Source organism: Echinops telfairi, unplaced genomic scaffold, assembly GCF_000313985.2.
Source record: "Echinops telfairi isolate 266 unplaced genomic scaffold, ASM31398v2 ScPeMD7_18;HRSCAF=68, whole genome shotgun sequence".
Taxonomy (NCBI): domain Eukaryota; kingdom Metazoa; phylum Chordata; class Mammalia; order Afrosoricida; family Tenrecidae; genus Echinops; species Echinops telfairi.
Window position 1 is genome coordinate 33,858,492 of NW_022103915.1, and position 18,529 is coordinate 33,877,020.

At 50.0% G+C, this 18,529-nt stretch overlaps 1 protein-coding gene across 1 annotated transcript in view; it reads right to left on the bottom strand.

Annotated features, from left to right (window-relative positions):
• Positions 1–18,529, bottom strand: part of SIPA1L1 (signal induced proliferation associated 1 like 1) — a 255,603-nt gene that overhangs the window by 25,742 nt on the left and 211,332 nt on the right. Inside the window, exons 13-16 of the mRNA XM_045288187.1 lie at positions 15,194–15,318; positions 12,607–12,669; positions 12,053–12,171; positions 7,551–7,993 (exon numbers count right to left, since the gene is read on the bottom strand). Of these exons, the coding sequence (XP_045144122.1) occupies positions 7,551–7,993; positions 12,053–12,171; positions 12,607–12,669; positions 15,194–15,318 (750 nt within the window). The remainder of the gene's footprint in view (positions 1–7,550; positions 7,994–12,052; positions 12,172–12,606; positions 12,670–15,193; positions 15,319–18,529) is intronic.

Consider the following 18,529-nt stretch of genomic DNA (forward strand, 5'->3'; position numbering starts at 1 on the left):
AATGTACAAATGTGCTTTACACAATTGATGTATGTATGGATTGTGATAAGAGTTGTATGAGCCCCAAATAAAATGATTTCAAAAATAAAATAAAATAATTAAAAAATAAAAAACAAAAGAAACATTAAAAGAATAGAAAGAATATGAAGCAGCCTTAATCTGTCAAAACATCTGTCTTGTCAGTACCAGGCTGATCCAACGCTCTGCTATCTGGTTCCTCGACGTGCCTGGTTAGGGTGCAACGTCATAGGGGGGCTGCCGGGAGACCCCTCAGTGAGGGAGCTAGTCTCAGTGGGCGCTGCTCTGAGAGAGGGCCCCCCCTGCTCACCTTGCAAAGGACTGGGGGTCTGAATGCCAGCAATCAGTGCCCAATCTACAGGGAGCTGGGAAATGTCTGAATTGGGACTACCACCTCCTGTGGAAAACCAAACTAAACTATCCGACCGCAGTTCTCAACCTGTGGGTCGTGACCCCTTGGGGGGGGTGCAAACGACCCTTTCACAGGGGCTGCCCGATTCATCACAGGAACAAAATGGCAGTGATGAGGTAGCAGCGAAAACAATCTTATGGTTGGGGGTCACCACGTGAGGACCTGTATGACAGGGTCGCGGCATGAGGAAGGTGGAGAACCACTGCTCCAGCCCGTCAGCCGTGGAAAGCTGCGGAAGGAAATGCCGGAAGTTATCTTTGGTTCGGGAACTGCCGTGGGGGACGGGGACGGGCCGAAACCCTGGCCAGGCCTGCCAAGGACGACGTTTTCAGGAGGAGGAGCAGCAATTAGTCACCTGCCAGACGGCTGTGGCAAAATCTGGGCAAAGGCTGAATGTTGGCCTCCTACCAAGGGGAGGGGGCTGGGAGGGTGTCCTATGACTGCTTCGGGGTCACTGCTAATGTGGAGGATAATGGTTACGGGGACTCCTCCCACTGTGTTCAGCACTAGCCAAGTTTGTCCGATATCCAATTCTGGCCTCCACATCCTGGGCAGTCTAACAGAGGGGAGACAAGCGAATCAAACAGAGAAGATAATGGATACCGGTGACAAAGGAAATGTGTCAGCAATTGCGGCAGCGGCAACAACACAAAGACCTATCCATCTGAGGAGGAAGACACTCGGGAAGCACAGGGGTCACGAACAGCTATATCCACGGGGGCTATGGAGCTGGAGATATGCGCTAAGAGGGAGCACAGTGGACCACGAACCGAGTCTGCAAGGCCAGGCCTGTATGAAGGAACCAGCAAGATAATGGGCAGCGCCAGGCTCATTGTCATCTGTGATTACAGAATGAGACCGTTACAAGCATTATGGGAGATAAATGCTTGTTGAACAAAAAGTAACTAGATATTGCATTCAGGAAGGTGACACAGAGCTTTAAAAAAGGAAAAGACAAAAAACCGTTTGTCTTACTCAGAAGGATATTTACAACTTGCAATACAATTGGTAACCTAAAATATTCTCCATCAACATAAAAACACCTATGTCACGGATAGGCCAGGTAATGGTCAGAGCACAGAGACGGGTGGAAGGGCACCCTGGCCCATGGCAGAATGGCCGCTTGAACCTGGAACCCAGGCTCCAAAGGTGAGGTCATTTTCTTATGTTCTCTGTTTTCCTGGAGATGGAGGGCTGGAATCAAATAGCCTTTACTTGCTTTTTAATTGTTTTTTTTTTCAGATGGACTCAGAGAACTGTCAATTTCAGAAGCGTAGCCTTCAAATGGCTTTGAGTTTGGAAGGACTTAGCTAAAAACAACGCAGCTCTCTTAGCCGGAGCCTGTGTCCTTAAAGTGCAGCTGGAGGATGTCATCCAGGCACCCTGCAGGCGAGGAGGGAGTTTGGAAAGTGCTGCTGCTGCGATGCGAGATGCTGGTGGATCGCTGCTGGGGCGCTGGACGTCCTTTCCTCCTTAAAATGTCTCTTAAAAGCAATAGGAGGACTTCTCATTCGAGTTTGCTGGTTAAAACAGGACAAAGAATGGGCTGGATGCCCAATTCCTCTTGGACTTGGGGTTTCATGGTATTTGGAGAGTCTGGGTCCTCCACACCAACAGGATGAAGGGACCAGATGCTTTGTTTAACAAATGAACGTCAAGCTGTTGTTGGGAGCTCTGCACCAATGGATCTAACATTTATGGCTTCCTGAGCCTAATGTTCTCAATGGTCACTTGCAGTGTGAAACACCATACTCACTTCCAACAAGCCGATTCCAACTTGCAGTGGCCCTGTAAGACGGGATGGAACTACCCCTGCGGGTTTCCAAGATGACAGACTGGGAGGCACGGCTTTCACATACGTAGGATGCCAACGAGGGCACAAGTAATGTACCCTTTTGAACATCCTAGCTCTAATACGCACGTGTGTACACATAGCCCAGGATGCTGTAGCAGCTCAAGGCATTTCTTTAGGTTCAGTGTAGACTAAGGATCAGAAAGTCCTTCTTTGCCTCTGCTCTCGAGAAACACACTTTCCCTGGCCTTGTTCTGGCCCCAGACACTGACCAACTGATAAGGGACTCATGACGCAGAAGTGCAGGCAAGTTGTTATAAAGTCCCTTCCTATTACAATACTCTTTTCAGTTTTTGATTGTACACAGACATAGCTTTTATTTCACTTAGACCACAGCTTCATGGATGCAAAAGTACTACTCTGCAGACATAGAGGCCTGAGGGCTGTTTGTGGATATTGGCAAACAGAAAAATAGACTTTGAACTATAGTGGTGGTTATCTAGAAAAACCACCGAACTGAGGGTGGGGGCTACTTTCAAGCTGGTTTGCTAAAGGGTGCCGAGCCATCAGGCAGAAAATGCAAACATTAAGGAAGAAGTTGCTCATTTTTCATTCATCAAAGTGCCTGATGCTCATGCACGTTCACGCTGTGTGCTGCACTGAGGATGAGCGTGTTGGGATCGAGGATCCTCTTGACCAGAAGGGCAACAGACATTTACAGATGATCAAGTGATCACTAATTGGCTACGGAGCTCTGGGGCTGCGTGAGAGTAGCAAGAGCATGTTCTGACACAGCAGACGGCTGGCTAAAGGGTGGGTGTGGTAGTTATATAATCTGTTGTCAATTTGAGAGGATTATGAGTGTAGGGGTGGAGTCTAGCCTGTCAATCATTGTACAGCCAATGAGGCCTCTGTGTGGGCATGGCCTTCCCTTGAGGATTCTGGGAATTCCTGTATTTCCTCCTTGGAGATTCTCTACTGACAAGACACATGGCACTCCACCAATAGACCCTGTGCCCTGGGAACTGAAGGAGCCACGTGGAGACCCCTGCCAGCGCTGAGATGCTTCTACCGTCACTGGATCCACAAGACTTCCCACCCACTGGCCTGTGATCTTCCTGCATTCGGCGTCACTGCCTTTGTTTCGTGAGTCTGAAGAGGATTTTATATATTGATATCGGACATATGGGAAAATACTGGACTTATGGACTTGATCAGGACTGGGCTGGGATGTTTTCTCAATATTTCAACTGCTCTTGTATATAAAGCTCTTTCCTATACACATATTAGTGTCTTGTGAATTTGTTTCTTTAGTCTACCCAGACTGACACAGTGAGTGTAGATGAGGCATACAAAAATGCATGTAAGGCGAGTGTAGATGAGACATACAAAAATGCATGTAAGGCAAGCATGCAAACCCGGCTGATTCAGCATGGTACAGAAGACACATGCATGTCTACTGACGAGGCCATGTTTTGAGCTGTATAATGTGCTTGCATGGGTTGGAATGGACCCAGTGGCAAAGGGGTTGAAGCAGGGGACATGGACAATGCCATTCACGCAGGGCGGGTGCTCCCTGGGGGCCAGGACAGACTCTTTACAAGAACCACCACCCAGCTGGCGAGCGTACATCAGAACTGGAACTGTCTTGTTCTCGCCTGCGTGCACTCCATCATGTTACTGAGTGATTCACTTCAAAGAGCTGAGAGGGACACAGCCAAGTACTCAAGAACAAAAAGCTCCCCTGAAATGTTTACGCCTCACAGAAAACCCACAGACACTGAAAGGAGCAACATACCAGAGCAATTATTAGACTCTGTTTAATTGCAGGAAGGTATCCATGGGTATGGCTTCTCTCAACGACAGTCAAGTTGAGCAATCGTGTGTAATTACCAACCTACGTTAACACAGGTCTCACGGTGCCGGAAAAAACCTGCCCAGCCACCGCCAAAGTCGGGGCCAGAGCGCAGCCAGATTCACGCGGTGGAGCTTAATCACTGTAATTTGGTCTTTGTCACCAAGCAGGTACGAGCTCTTGTGTGCCCTGTCACGAGATCACCCCATTAATTGCTGTTCCTGTCTGCAGAGGACACAAACACTCTAATTTGCAGTGATTTTAGCCTTGCTGGAAATGTGCATTTGGTGGCTGACTCCTCTTTTGCCCCAGAAAAGGAAAGCTACTAAATCTCTGGTTATCCGACTCACCCTGCCAAGAGCAACAGGCTGCAAGCTCACCGGAGTCTTGAAAGAACGCAACTTCTTAACCCAGCAGCGGGTCGGTCTCCCTGCCACCCTCTCTGGAAGGTCACATTCTTTTTTCCTCTAGTAAGTTATTTCTAAATGATAATTTAAATGATTTATGCATGGCCAGAATGAAGCAGAACATTCAGATAATCCCTTGAGGCCTTCGGGCAGTCCCTGTCAGCAGATTCAGACCTGGCAAGCCGGGGAGCCCAATTCCAGGCAAGCCGGGGAGCCGAATTCCAGAGGACTCCATAGACAACCCCCCCCCCCCCCCCCCAGCCGATCTGCCAGATAAAGGCTCAGCCACATTCTCGTTGCTTTGGCCCCAGATGTCCAGTTCTGTCAACCTTATACCTTGGTAGTTCCTCCTAAGCAAGACCTCCGTGACCAACTTCCTTCTGTCCGCCTAAGCAGAGAATGAGCCGCCGCCAGAGCTGCCAGTGGAGGAGCATTCCTGAAGGGGTGCAGCCTCTCTCTCTCTCTCTCTTTCACACACACACACACACACACACACACACACACACACACGCAACTAAAAACCAAAGAAATACAAGTCAAGTCAAAGCCCTGAAGCCAGGTATTTGAAAACTATCCTGAGTCAACGTATGGCCTAAGTAAAGTCAGAGGAGACTGGCCAAAGCAGCAGCAAGCCAACGTCATTGTCCTGTACGAGGCCGAGCGGACGGCGTCCCGGGCAGGGGAACCACGAGGGAAGCGGAACCAGCATCTAGGAGAGGGTAGAGATGCTGTGAGTGTCAGAGCAACAGCAAGCTCATGGAGGGGAAGCACCAAGAGGTGGAAGAAGGGGGAGCGTGATGGCGGGCCAGGAGGAGGCAAAAGGAAACAGAGACAAGCTCTCGGAAGCAAAGGCACAGATAGGGAGATTAACAGAGGTGTGCACTTATGCAAATACAGTAATCCATAACAATAGTGGTGTTGGCCTATGTACCTATATTTATAAGGCGATACACTGAGGCTGCAGATGGGCCTTGGGCCTTGGCTCATACCTTCCCTCAATACAAGAACACTTTGTTCTAACAAATTGGCATTCTGTGATGCTCACTCCCACCTCCCCACCACACACACGTAGATGTGGTAAAGACAGACGATGGTGCCCAGCTATTAAAAATATATAGTGTCTTGGGTCTTAAAAGCTTGAAGCTAAACAAGCTGCCATCCAACAGTGAAGCAACAAGCCCACACGGAAGAAACACATCAGCAGGTGTGATTGTGAGGTGTCACTGAGACTGGGCAACAGGCATCAGAAGACTCACAACAAATAGTAAACAAACAAACAAAAATGCATTGGTGAGAATGGAGGGGGATTGGAGTGGAGACCTAAAGCCTGTCTATGGACAATGGAGCAACCCCCCACAGAAGGGTCACAGGGAGGGGGTGAGTCAATCAGGGTGCAGTAGAGCCCTAATGGGTCACGCAATATACCTCTGATCCCTTGAGGCCTCCTCACCCCACCCCCACCACTATCATGACCCCAGTGCCGCTTCCCAAACAGGAGCATGTATATAGGTTATCGGCAAGAGATAAAACACACAACACATGGAACCCAGAAACAGGAACAGGAATCGATACCAAAAGGGTAGGGGAAACGGGGGGAGAGGTGGAGAGGGAGGGGGGCACTGATCGCAATGAATGGCACATAACCACACACCCCCAGCTAGGGGGAAGAACAACAGAAACCAGAGGGGAAAGGAGACAGTGGTTGGTGTGAGATTTGAAGATAATTAACAATCTACAATCTATCGGTGGGCCACGAGGGTTTGGGGGGGAGGGGAAGGAGGGAGGGAAAAAAAGAAGAGCTGATCCTAAGGGCTCAATGGAAAATAAATGTCTAGAAAAGAACGATGGAATATATATACTAATACGTCGGATACAAATGATGTATGGATTGTAACAGGAGTTGTAAGAGCCCCCAATAAAATCAGATTACACACACACACACACACACACACACACACACACACACACATCCCGTGTGAGACTAAGCCTTTGATGCCTAGCTTCCAGTTTGGCTTTTCTCAAGATTTCCCTTCACCACTTGAATCAAACACCCCTCTTCTGAGTGCGTCAGGCTTGCTGGATCTCTGGAGGTAACGGAGGGCTTAGAGAGGTTATGTGCCTGGGCTCCCTGAACTCCCGTTTGGAAACGAAAACTAAATCGAGCTTCCCAGTTACTTTCTTAAGGGGGTAACAGTTAAAAGGACCCAGGCGGGGCAAGGTTGAGATGCTGCCACACAAGGTGATCAATGGCTGAGAGCAGGGAAACGGGCCCCAAATGACAGTGACGGGACGGGTCCTTCCCAAAAGGGTTTCAGGCTTCAGAACCCAAACAAGACCTGACACACAATATTTATATTGCCTGGTGGGATGTCTCTAAGGATGCTGGGAAGGTGGACGTGGCTATTCTTAAAGGCAGGTGGGAATGCCTCTAACTTTAACTACACTTTTCTGTTGGACTTCTCCCCCTCCCCCAGCACATCACTGTCAGGAGTCAACTGACGGAGGGGATCTACCAGGCAAACCCCACGGGGGCAGGTGATGTTCTCCGACGACAGACACACTCTGGAAAAGGATGCGTCACAGCACAAATAATGTCTAGTTCACCTTAACCACCCCCCTCTCTTTGGAACTATATAAATCTTCAAAAGGCGGCTCTGTGCTACATTCTCTGTGACCAGCGGAAAGTCAGAATTGCCAGGATACCTTTTTCCTCTCTGATTCTGGTAGGTCAGCAAAAACTTTTCTTTAAAAAAAAAAAAAGCAAATACAACGCTCACAATTTGAAGTGGGACATGAGGACCGTGAAGTTATTCTCCAGAGCATTTGGGGTTCCCTTGGATACAGTCTTTACTGAAGCAGATTCTCCCATGGGCCTGGTGGGCAGGTTCCCACCCATACCTTTTGGGTGCGCAGTCAAACGCTTAACCATTCGCACCACCCAGAGACCTCCCTGGCAACTAAAGTCGTTTCCACTGCATGAAAAACTCTCTTCCTAAATCTATTAGAGAGCCCAGCACAGGCGGGGCCAGGACCCCAGCCCGACGAGCAGGCTGGGAGGAGGGTTACCTTGTGTGGGAAGCGGCATCGTTGATGCTGAAAGTGCTGTTCTCCCGCGTCAGAGGACCCGCGCCCAGCTGGCTCTTGCTGTGGATATCCAAGCTCAGGGAAGACTCTGCTTTCTGGTCCAGGCCGTGGCTCTCTGCCTCTAAAGTCCGGTCTGCCAGGGAGATCACTTCACTGGAGCTGTGCCACAGGGGGGCCACTTTCTCCTTGCCGGGCCCGGAGCGCGGGGACGCCGTGGCAGCCCCGAGCGAGGCTGTGCTGCTGTGGCTGGGGCCGTAGGAGGTGGTGTCGATGCCGCTGTCCGCAGAGGTGCCCTGCAGATAGTTACAGCTGCTGAGTTCAGACTCAGGGTGGTCCCCATCATACCACTTGTCGTCACTGTGGGCGCTCGACGCGTTGCTGGAGAGGGTATTGCTACTGGAGTGGCTCGAGTAGTGGCTATCAGACTGAAAGGGAAGCAGGATTTACTTAAGTTCAGGTTTTGCTTCTAGAACAGCGGGGGAGGAGATGAAAACACTAGGGGACATCGAGGTCAGTTGGCGTAATGTACTTCACAAAGGCGATGTTCTACATTGTCCTTTGGTGACTAGCAACGGGGTCTAAAAAGCTTGTGAATGGCCATCTAAGGTGCAACTTTGGGGGTGGGGGGTTCTCTCTCTAGTAGGAGGAAGGAAGAGTGCTGAGAATCAAAAGAAACATGGGAACAATTAGTCCAACAGACTAATGAACCACACAAACCGTCGGTCTTGACTACCTTGAGACCAGAAGAAATAGATGGTGCCCCGCTCCCACTACCAACTGCCCCCACTACCATACCAAGCGTTCCAGACAGAGTGGTGGTGGGGCTGGGGAAACGGGGAACGAGCCTCAGCGTCATAAAAGAGACTGGTTGGACAGAGACCAGTGGAACCACCCAAACCCCATCCTTTAGGTTCCCCTCAGGCCCGGAAATAAACGCACCCTCCTGGCTTAATTTCCAGCCAAACAACTGACAGGTCTGTAAGGAGAATAGTAACACTACTGAGGTAAGCACACCTTAGCATAATCAAGCGTTTCAAGATCAAAAGAGCAGAATTTTCCAAGGACAAAGTTCAGAAGGGTTAGGACTGGAGGAAGAATGCAAACAGTAAGCACTAGGAGGAAGGATGATTGTAATGAATAAGACAAAACAAAATGACCCTCATCCAATTCACAGGAAAAGGTTTAAAATAAGAATAGGAAAACAATACAGCGAGATGTACCTAAATACAGGGAGTTCAGAAGGTACAAAAGTTTCAATGACAACAAGGTTAGGCAGAAGGTGCCTGGAGAAATGTGACTTTGAATGGCAAAAAGCCTATGGAATGTTTCAGATAATCCACTTTTCATTATTTGATTTATGCTACGTTAGCAGTAGTTATTGTGCTAACTTTCACAAGAAAGCTCATGAAATTGTGATTAAAATGTCCTTGATTATCTTAGTCTTAAAAATAAAAAGGCGCATCCCTGTTCGGTGCAGCATTATTCATGATCACAAAGACATGGAAACAACCTACGTGCCCATAAATGGCTGAATGAAAGCACTACGGTACATACATACAAGCAGACTATGACCCTGGGCCACATGCGGCCCACAGAGGACATTTATCCGGCCCGTCGGGTGTTTTTGCCCCATTTGTTTTTTTACTTCAAGATAAGATATGTGCAGCGTGCATAGGAATTTGCTCATAGTTTTTTTTTAAACTATAGTCTGGCCCTCCAACGGGTCTGAGGGACAGTGAACTGGCCCCGTTTACAGTTTGCGGACCCCTGCATATAAGGAACTATGATGCAACGTGAAAGAACACGGAGAATCCAAGAAACGTCTCATAACGTGGATGAACCAGAAGATAATGCTGAGTGCAATAGCCCGTCACAAAAGGGCACGGCTTGTATGAGTTCACCATGATAAACAGTCAAGAAAAGGTTTAAAGACAGAAACAGTTATCAAACAATTATGAGGGATAGGGAAAAAGGGAAGGAAAAAAAACACACACTAGGTAAGAAACATTAATTTGGGTAAAGGAAAAGGCAATATATAATAACACGAGCGCAGTATCATTAAAGAGAGAAGGAAAATGTGTTGCTTCCCATAAATAAAATATACAGTTATCTCCTTTACTTTAAAATGTCAGTATTAAATAAAAAGGAAATGACACAGCAAGTCTCACTCTTTTGGCCAAGCTGAAGTGAAAAAGAGAATGGCCCTCACCATTTACACGTGTGCCGGGCTCTACGTGCAGAGAACCCAGAATGGGGTAGAGAGGGCAGGCTGCACATAAAGCTAACCCTACCGAGATCTCCCTTCCCTTGCAGGTCAGCGCCTGATGAGAAGCGCTTTCTGAGGAGTCGGTCTCTCTGTTGTCCTGTGGTGGCTTGCGTGTTGCTCTGGTGCGGAAAGCTACGTCACTGGTATTTCCAAAACCAAGAGGGAGGGTCACACAAACCGAACAGTGTCTGGCAGGGCTTCCAGACTGAAAACAGACGAGGAAGAAGGAAGAGGCTGTCTACTTCAGCGGAGTTAGCCACTGAACACTCTGGGCAGAACCCAAACATTGCCAATTACTGACAATGTACTGACCAGAGGCAGAACCGTGTCGGAGACGGTGGCAAAAGATGAGCCCCTCAGCTGGGAAGGGGCTCAAAATGTGCCCGAGGCAGAGCTGCCTTCTCAAAGCAGAGTTGACTGTAAGGACGAGGAGGGTGAAGTAAAGCTTGCCGGAGCAAAGCCTTAGAGACCTTCAGGTGCCGACAAGGCACCACTCACCACAAGAGAAAGACGCTACAAAGGCTATTGAGGAATGGGAGCGAGCACTGCTCTGGGAGGAGTAAATCGCTGGAATGGAATGCATAACGATGACTATTCTAGGCGTCAGTAAGCGGAAACGGACGGCTCCTGGCCATTCTGAATGAAAACACCATGCGTTTACTTTGCTGGGATTGACCCGATCAGGAGGAATGGCGTTGCAGGCAGCACCAAAAGGGCCATTCAAGATCGACCTGGGAATACAATGGTGTTGCTGACAGGATGCCAATGCGTCTACAAGGACACCCAATCAATGGAAATTATTCGGATTGATGTACCAACTACTAAAACTAGGGACTCAGAGACCCAAGAGCTGAACTGAAACAGAAACATTACACATATATATAATATTTATAGAGAGGGGAAGGAATGAGTTAAATGTTATTGATTAGATAAATAAAGTGTTACTAATTTCACCGTATTCTTTTCCGCTTTTAAAAATTTGGCTTCTAGAAGGTTTTAGATTTCGCTAGACTCCCGTCTATGCTTGACCCTCCTGGCCCTATCCCAGTGTACCAGCCACTCTGAATGTGCTCAGTGGCCACATGCAGAAAGGCGCTTTTTAGGGCCAGAGCTAAAGATGTCCTACCTTACACACACAAACACACACACACACCCTCACCAATGAGCAGCGGTTCCAGCCATCATGTTAAGAGTAAGCTAATTACATGTTTGACCCGGATGGCCTGAGAATGATGTTATCCAATCAACCTATGGCCCTTGGCAAAAAAAAAGAAAAAGAAAAGATTCCCTATCCCCGCTCTGGAGCAAAACTGGAGGCGTCAGGTGATCCAGTGACCCGAGCACTAACTGGAAAGCGGGCAGTTCAAACCCAGCAGCCGTTCCCGAGGGGAAAAACACGTGACAGTCGGCTTCGGTAATGGTCCAGCCCGGAGAGCCTGCGGGGCAGCTCGACTCTGTCCTGTCGGGGCACTGTGCGGTTGGAATCAGCTGGCAATGGTTTTGAGCAAAACTTTATGTCGGCCCATCCTATAAAACTTTCCTGGGCAGATTGTAGGCGACTCTCTCATCTTAGAAAAAACAATTTGTTGAAGAAATAGACCAAATAAATCAACTGTGATAAAGAGTAAAGACAAGTGTGAGTGAGGAGGTTAATTATGTATGATGAGAGCAGGGGTTGTGTAGTGGTTATGTGTTGGGCTGCCAACCACCAGACTGGCAGCTGGAAACCCACAGTTGCCCTGGTGGAGAGAGAGGAGGCTTCCTACCCCACACGGAGTTCCAGTCCCAGAAACCCACAGGAGCAGTTCTGCTACGTCCTACAGGGCTGCCGTGGGTTGGAAGTGATTTGATTGCAGTAAGTGGGTGAGAGGGTCCGAGCTTCACGGCGCATGCCACGGTGGCAGGTCAGAGAAGCAGTTGCGGGCAGCTTAGGGGGAGAGTTGTCCCCTTGACAGCTATTCCCACTCTATCTCATGCCTGATTGTGCAAACACATGAAATCCTTGCACGATCTGTTCCTAGCATTTTCAGGTCCATGATGATTAGATCAGAAGGCTTCCCCGCCCAGAGCTCCCAGACCCGTGGAGGTGGCAGGTAACGAGCAGAGACGAACACTTTATCTGGAGGCAGACAGTCCAGCCCATGCCTGACCTCTGAGGCGGGGCGGAGGGATTGACATGGTGCCGAGCCGGGCATGGCGAGGAGCTGCGTCCACTTACATGGCCTTGCCTGTTTGGAGACAAGTGCACCACTGGGTCCTGCCGCGTCAGTCTCCCACTGGGGCTCTCTCGGAAAGCCGGCAGCACCTTTGATACTGCGGGGAGGTGGCACGTCGGCTCTGGAATACAGCACAGGGCAGTAAGGTGCAGGCACTAGGTGGACAGGAGTACACGGTGATGAATGACGGCAGCTTGCCATTGCAGCTGTGGTGCACTGGCCAGCACACTCTGAGTTCCAGTGCGATGAGCTTGTCAAGAGTTGACACAGGGGACAGCACGTCAGGAACTCAGTGGCTGGTGGGGGAAGCTTGCAGCTGGTGAGTGTGTCACGCCATACACATCAGCAGAGCCAACCACCACCAAGCCACAGGCCATGAACAGTGTGGCAGAGGTGGGCATCCACTTGTGGTTTGGGGGACGGTTCAGAAGACAAGGGCTAAACTCAGGACATTCATTCACTGCAATGGCCGGCTACCCTAGCTTTGTCTACATCCCCTAGACAGGCAGGGATGCAATCACGTGTTACTTACCATGACACTTTGGAAAGATTTTACCTGTGTATTCATGCTGCTCGAGGACAAAAGAATTGAAATCCTGAAGTCCTCTATAACTGTAAGCTAAGCACAACAGAAAAGACACATAGCAACTAGTTTACTTAAAACAATTGCTCCTTTGGGACTCCGCGGGCATTACTATGGGGTTCCAAAGGCGGAAGGCAGGTGACTTAACGCTCCTGTAACTGTGAGCGACAGGTCTGGACTTCTGCAACGCCTTTCCTAACGGGTAAGGGACTGGGCAATACACGCTTGGACTCCTGGCCATTTCCAAGAGCAGAGAGGCAGAAGGACAAACACGGAGGGACAACGAAGAGCGAGCCCATTGAGCAAGACGCACACCTGATCTCCACTGCCAGTGGGGTACCGGTTTGCCAGACACGTGGGGGCCAGGGGGGTTCCCGGTAAGAGCCTTCTACAAGTCATTAAGAGGATTCTGTTCTTACAAACTGAGCGCCAGAAAGCCAGTGCTTTATACCCCCAATCTAGTGAGCTGACGCAGGAGAACTCCGACGAGGCCTCTTGAATTGTCCTCCGCATGTGTCTGCACCCACTCAAACCCGCTGCCGTCAGGTTGACGCCCAGTCACAGGACGGAGCAGAGCTGCCTCGGTGGGTTTCCAAGACTCGGCAGCTGTACAGGCGCAGCCAGTCTCGTCTTTCTCCCTTGCAGTGGCTGGTGGGGTTGAACCACTGACAGTGCAGCTGGCAGCTCAATCCAGAGCTCCCTATGCCGCCAGAGCTCCTTACGTCCACTAGGCCCCTGATTTCTTCCCATGTGTCAAGTGCGGAAACCAGGGATATTCTCCTGTCATGGTGGGGTATCAAACCTGGGACGCATTTATTTTAGGTGAACATATTCCTAGCCTCAGACTTCCGGATGGAGAAAGGCGACCACTTACACGCGGTGGTGAAACGGCTCCTCTGGCCGTGTTGAGATTAGGAATATTATGAGTCCAGAAAAGCACACATCCCTAAGAGGATGAGCAAATGTGTTAGAAAGATTAAACCGTATTAATTTGAGGGTCTCCTCTATTAAAAGCAGGATGCCACTAAATTAAAGTGGATACGAGGGAGCAGAGGGAGGTGTGTGTGTGTGTGTGTGTGTGTGTGTGTGTGCGCGCGCGCGTGCACATACGAGAATGAACACAGGCTGAGGACGAACCTCATAATTATCCTTTCCAGGCCCCAGATGCATTTCCATGCCTCTTATGGCTTTGTGGAAGTGGGAAGTATGACACTGCGCGTGCACAAAGGGTTTGCTGCCAGCTTTGTTCAAAGCTTGCCCTGGGAGCCAGAGAAAGCTGCTATAGTCGTGCAGAACACGGGGTTCTTTCTATTTGTGGTGTTACCATCTCAATGGACCAAAACACAGGGGACTGGAAACATTCTGTCCAGAGCAGAACATGGTTCACAGCCTCCCAGGTTGGCAGGGGTGGGGGCGGTGGGGGAGGAGAGTGGGAGGGGGCAGATGCTGTTGTGACGTTGTGGGGACGGTACTGGAGCAAGGCACATCTTTAGAGCCTGGGAACCGCATTTCTCTCCCTCAACCCTGGCGCCACACCCTCTCCACCGCCTCGACTCCCTCCTCTGCTTGCAGTCACTGCCTGTCCATGAGCCCATCTCCAATACGGGTGAAACCCGCCATATCTGCCGAGAGGACAAAAAGGTAGGGTGCTTTGTCCGGGAAGATGATCTTGTTCCGCCCTACAATTGACTTCGTCCTATAGGAAGGAGCCCTGGTGGCATGGTGAGCTACTCCTTGAGGTCACTGGTTAGGTCCCACCAGCTGCTCCCAGGGAGGAAGACGAGGCTTTCTACTCCCATCAAGGGTCACAGTCTCAAACTCCCCCAGGGGCAGTTCTACCCTGTCCTCTAGGGTCCTTGTGGGTAGGAATCAGCTCCCACATGGTGTGGGGGACAGGAAAGAGTGGTCCAGAGGCAAGCCCCTGGCGCTCACACCACACCCGGGATGCTGCTGTCTCAAAGACACAGTGTTATCCTATCAAGGCGTGCGTGGCACGGAAGAGAGAAGAGGGAGGGACTAGAAGTCTGAAATCCAAAGGAGGGCTCACGAATGCAAACCTTTCCCATGCAGCTGTATGTGCTGCGAAGCACTTCCTTAGCTGGCAGCTTAATAGCAGAGAGCAAAGAGGGGTGGGTGGGTGGTTTAAAATGGAGGAAAGAGATTCTAACCAAGCCACAGACATGACTCTTTAAAAAAAAAATAATAACTCTTTTCCCTCCAATGATCAGTTTTTAAAAACCCAACATTAAGAAGATCACCATGCATTTACACTAGGCAAAACAACAAACAAACAAACAAGGGGGAGGGAGGTACTCAGGTCACAGAAGGTAGCCTTTTAATCTCAGAGCTGAAAAATCCGTCCTTTCTCGTCTTAAACACAGGGTCACTGGAGACCCAGGCTCAGGCCTCAAGGGTTGCTTTTCCTTATAAGTCACCCCTCTGAGACTTCCTGTTACTTCATCGGGGCCACGGGGGCTCTGCTACACCACAGGAGGCTGCAGGGGGTGGCCTGAGTCGCCTTGGAGTAAGAGCGACTTGCTTTCTTGACGGAGCTACTCACCCATCTGGTCAGCAATGCTGTCTTCGCCCCTTTGCCAGCTGGGCGTGGATTTCCCGCTGCCACTGAGGTCTGACTGCGTGTTCTGCCGGTCGATGGAGGCCGGGGACCTGCGGCTCACTCCGAACCTGTAGGAGGCCCCCCAACAACGACAAAGAGGACTTCAGAGACTCCTCCACCAAGGCGGACCGTCCCGGGGGCAGTGGACTAAATTCTAACCTCAGCTCCTGCTAAGCAGCCTTTGCTTCTCTGTCTGTACTTGCCTGGGTGCACAGGGACAAATATGTACACGCTGTGTCAGTCTCCATTGCCTATTTGTTGAGAAAGGCATGCAGACCAGGTAGGCAAATGAACAGGACTGACGAGGGTCATGCCGAGGGACTGAGCTAACCCATGATGTGTGGAGTGACACGCCAAACCCTGCTAGGCCGGCAGAAGCAGGTTCTGGCTGCCATTCCCAGCTGAAGGAAACCTGCCACGAGCTCAAGGCTCCCCATGTGGTTTCCAACGGGTGGGGAACCTTGGGGCTGTTTCTCACAGCGGGGGTAGTTTATCATAGCACGAGGTCATGCATTCTTGGACACGTACCCTAGGAGCACTCGCACTGGGGTCATGTATCATTTAGATAAAACGGAGCCCACTTTCAACTGGTACACACTTTAAACCACTGTTGGGAAGGGCAATTTAAAGTCCGTGAACTGGCAAATGACTACTTCTGGGAAGAACATTTAGTCATCAACTTAATCAGTTTTACTTTCCCCTGTGCGAACACTAATAATATGATAGGTGCTTAATTAAAAAAGGTGCCCGGATTAACAATACCAGCCAAGTTAATATTGACGCCCAGTAAAAGGGGGGAAGGCGTGTGAAACGGAAACCTTCAGGTAGGAATTCACAGCAGCATGTCTGCTTACTAAGCAATGCACGAACAAGCTTCACAAGAAGGCGGGACAGAGCCCGAGTTCATGACCCATGGAGAGAGCGGTGTTCTTGCTCCCAAGACCCTGGGATCGATTCCGGCTCATACCACACCCTACAGGACAGAGAAGAACTGGCCCCTATGGGTTTCCAAGGCTGTCGATCTTTACGGGAGCAGAAATCTTCAGCGCTGTCCTGTGGAGCAGACAGGGGGAATGGAACTGCTGACTTTGTAGTTAGCACCCCAACTTGCAACCCACTGTGCCACCAGGGCAACCTGTCTAACTTGCCTGAGACTGATAATCCCAGCGGGGGTGGGGTGGGGTGTCAACTGGAAATAGCAGGGGGTTAGGAGTAGGGAAACTAGGAACTAAATTCCAACTCCACCATCCAAAGAGGCCCAGAGCAAAATCACCAAACATTGACCGGTGCTTCCTTGTGGTTAAGATGGCAAGTCCATGATACGAACCCAGGGAAAACTATATTAAAGCCTTCAACACTAGAACAGTCTAGAAAATAGTTATAATTATGTAAGTCCTAGTCCAGCATCTCCCAATCATTTTCCCCACAACTAATATTCATGTACATAAAAGAAGCTCACTATACAAAGTTAGTGCCATATATAGAATTGTAGTCATTCTTACAAGAATCTCGATTTATAAAAACTTCAGTATGTCTCATTAAAAAATATATATCATAAATTGTTTTGCCATATTCTCCCCAAGGAGCGTCCTCATTTAGTTTAGAACAGTGGATATCGTCAAACTGGTGCTATGTCCCTATTCTAAAGGGCACAGCACTGAGACCTGAATTTCGGCATGGACACCCACGTGCACGCTCCCTGCCTCTTTGTGCTGGAGCACGGGGACCAGAAGATCCTGTCCTTGAGAAGCTCTGACAAGACTTGATCCTCCTTTCAATGCGCTTCATCCTATCTTTCTTGCGAGCATGTGGTCATTTGAGTCACGCTTCAGACTGAAATGGGCTTGTCAGGAATCACTTGGCTGATCGTGAAACACGCTCAGAGCATCTTTATCTAGTCTCTGCTTGACTGCGGCCCATCGCCAGCAGCTCTTGGCTTCCGGCCGCTTCCTCATGAGGGGCTGGGTTCCCCTTCTCCAGGGTCTCCGTGCCATCATCTCCCAGTGCACTTGCAGGAGCCCGAAGAAAGCCACCACGCCCTCCTCGCCTCAACTGCTTGACCTCAGGTGGGTTAGACTCCCTCACTACGCTCTCACCACAAGGCCCCGACTCGCTTCATTTGCCCAGTCCCCTCTGTGGGTGTGTCCCACCTTGTCAACATTCCTCAAAGTGTGTGGCCGCCAAGCCAATCGCCAAGGGACAGGAGACTAGGTCCTAGGTAGGGTTTTTAAACAGTTACTTTTTTTTAAAACTACCTCTCTTGCCCATCCTCACCTTGTGCAGGCATGTTTTTCCGTCGCTTGAGTGGAACAGGTATTAGGAACCACCCTACTGAATTTCAACTTGCAACTGAAGAGTCTTAGTGTCCCCACACAGGGAGTGGACAGGCGCCCATGCCGCAGGGGCTGAGCCCAGGAGGGAAGAGGGCAGCGTCATCTGTGCCTGCACAAAAACTAAGTCCGTACCCATGGTTTTGAGGTCAGGCCACTGAGCGTTTGAAACTCCGCACAAATGAGTTTGCAGCATCCATCCCAACCTCAATGTCAGCTGGTACATAGCTGTTTCTACTGGAGGAGGTCGTAGACACATAACCATTGTTCCCTCAGAAGGGGCCCTGGTGGTGTAATGCGTTCTCCATTGGACTGCTAACCACCAGGTCAGCAGTTTGAACCCACCAGCTGCTGTGGGAGAGAAATGAAGCTTCTGCTTTCCGTAAAGATGTCTAGGCTTTGAAACCATAGGAGCACGTCCACCCTGTCCTACAGGTGGCAATGAGTCGAGCTGGTCTCGACGGGCAGCCGTGAGTCAGAGAAGCTTTAAGACCAACCTCAGGTCTCTTGAATCACTGATACAAAAACTACTTGGGAGGGAAACAGTGACTCCATCTTTTTGTAAAAGATTAGTTCAACTTGGGGAGGAGGGCATGGCGAAAAACACGGGGTAACTTCTTAAACGGTGAGGACACTCTCAATACCACCCGTAGGACGTTCAACCTCAAAGCACCAAACTGAATAGCTACTTACTCATTAAAGAAAAAGACCGTGCAGCCCGGGCCCTGCACGGGCTCAGCTTTGCGCTCGAAGTCGAGCACAGGCAGAAGAGCAGGCACTCCAGCGCACCTGGAGTTGGTGCCCCTGCAGTCGCCCTTCAACACGAGGACTCCAAGGAAAGCCAGGCTATTTAGAAATCTACTGATGAAGATGGAAGCACTTAGTGGGGCTTGTGGTGCGCTACAAGGACACCTAAAGGCTTTTGCCGGGGGGTGGGGTGGGGGGGTGT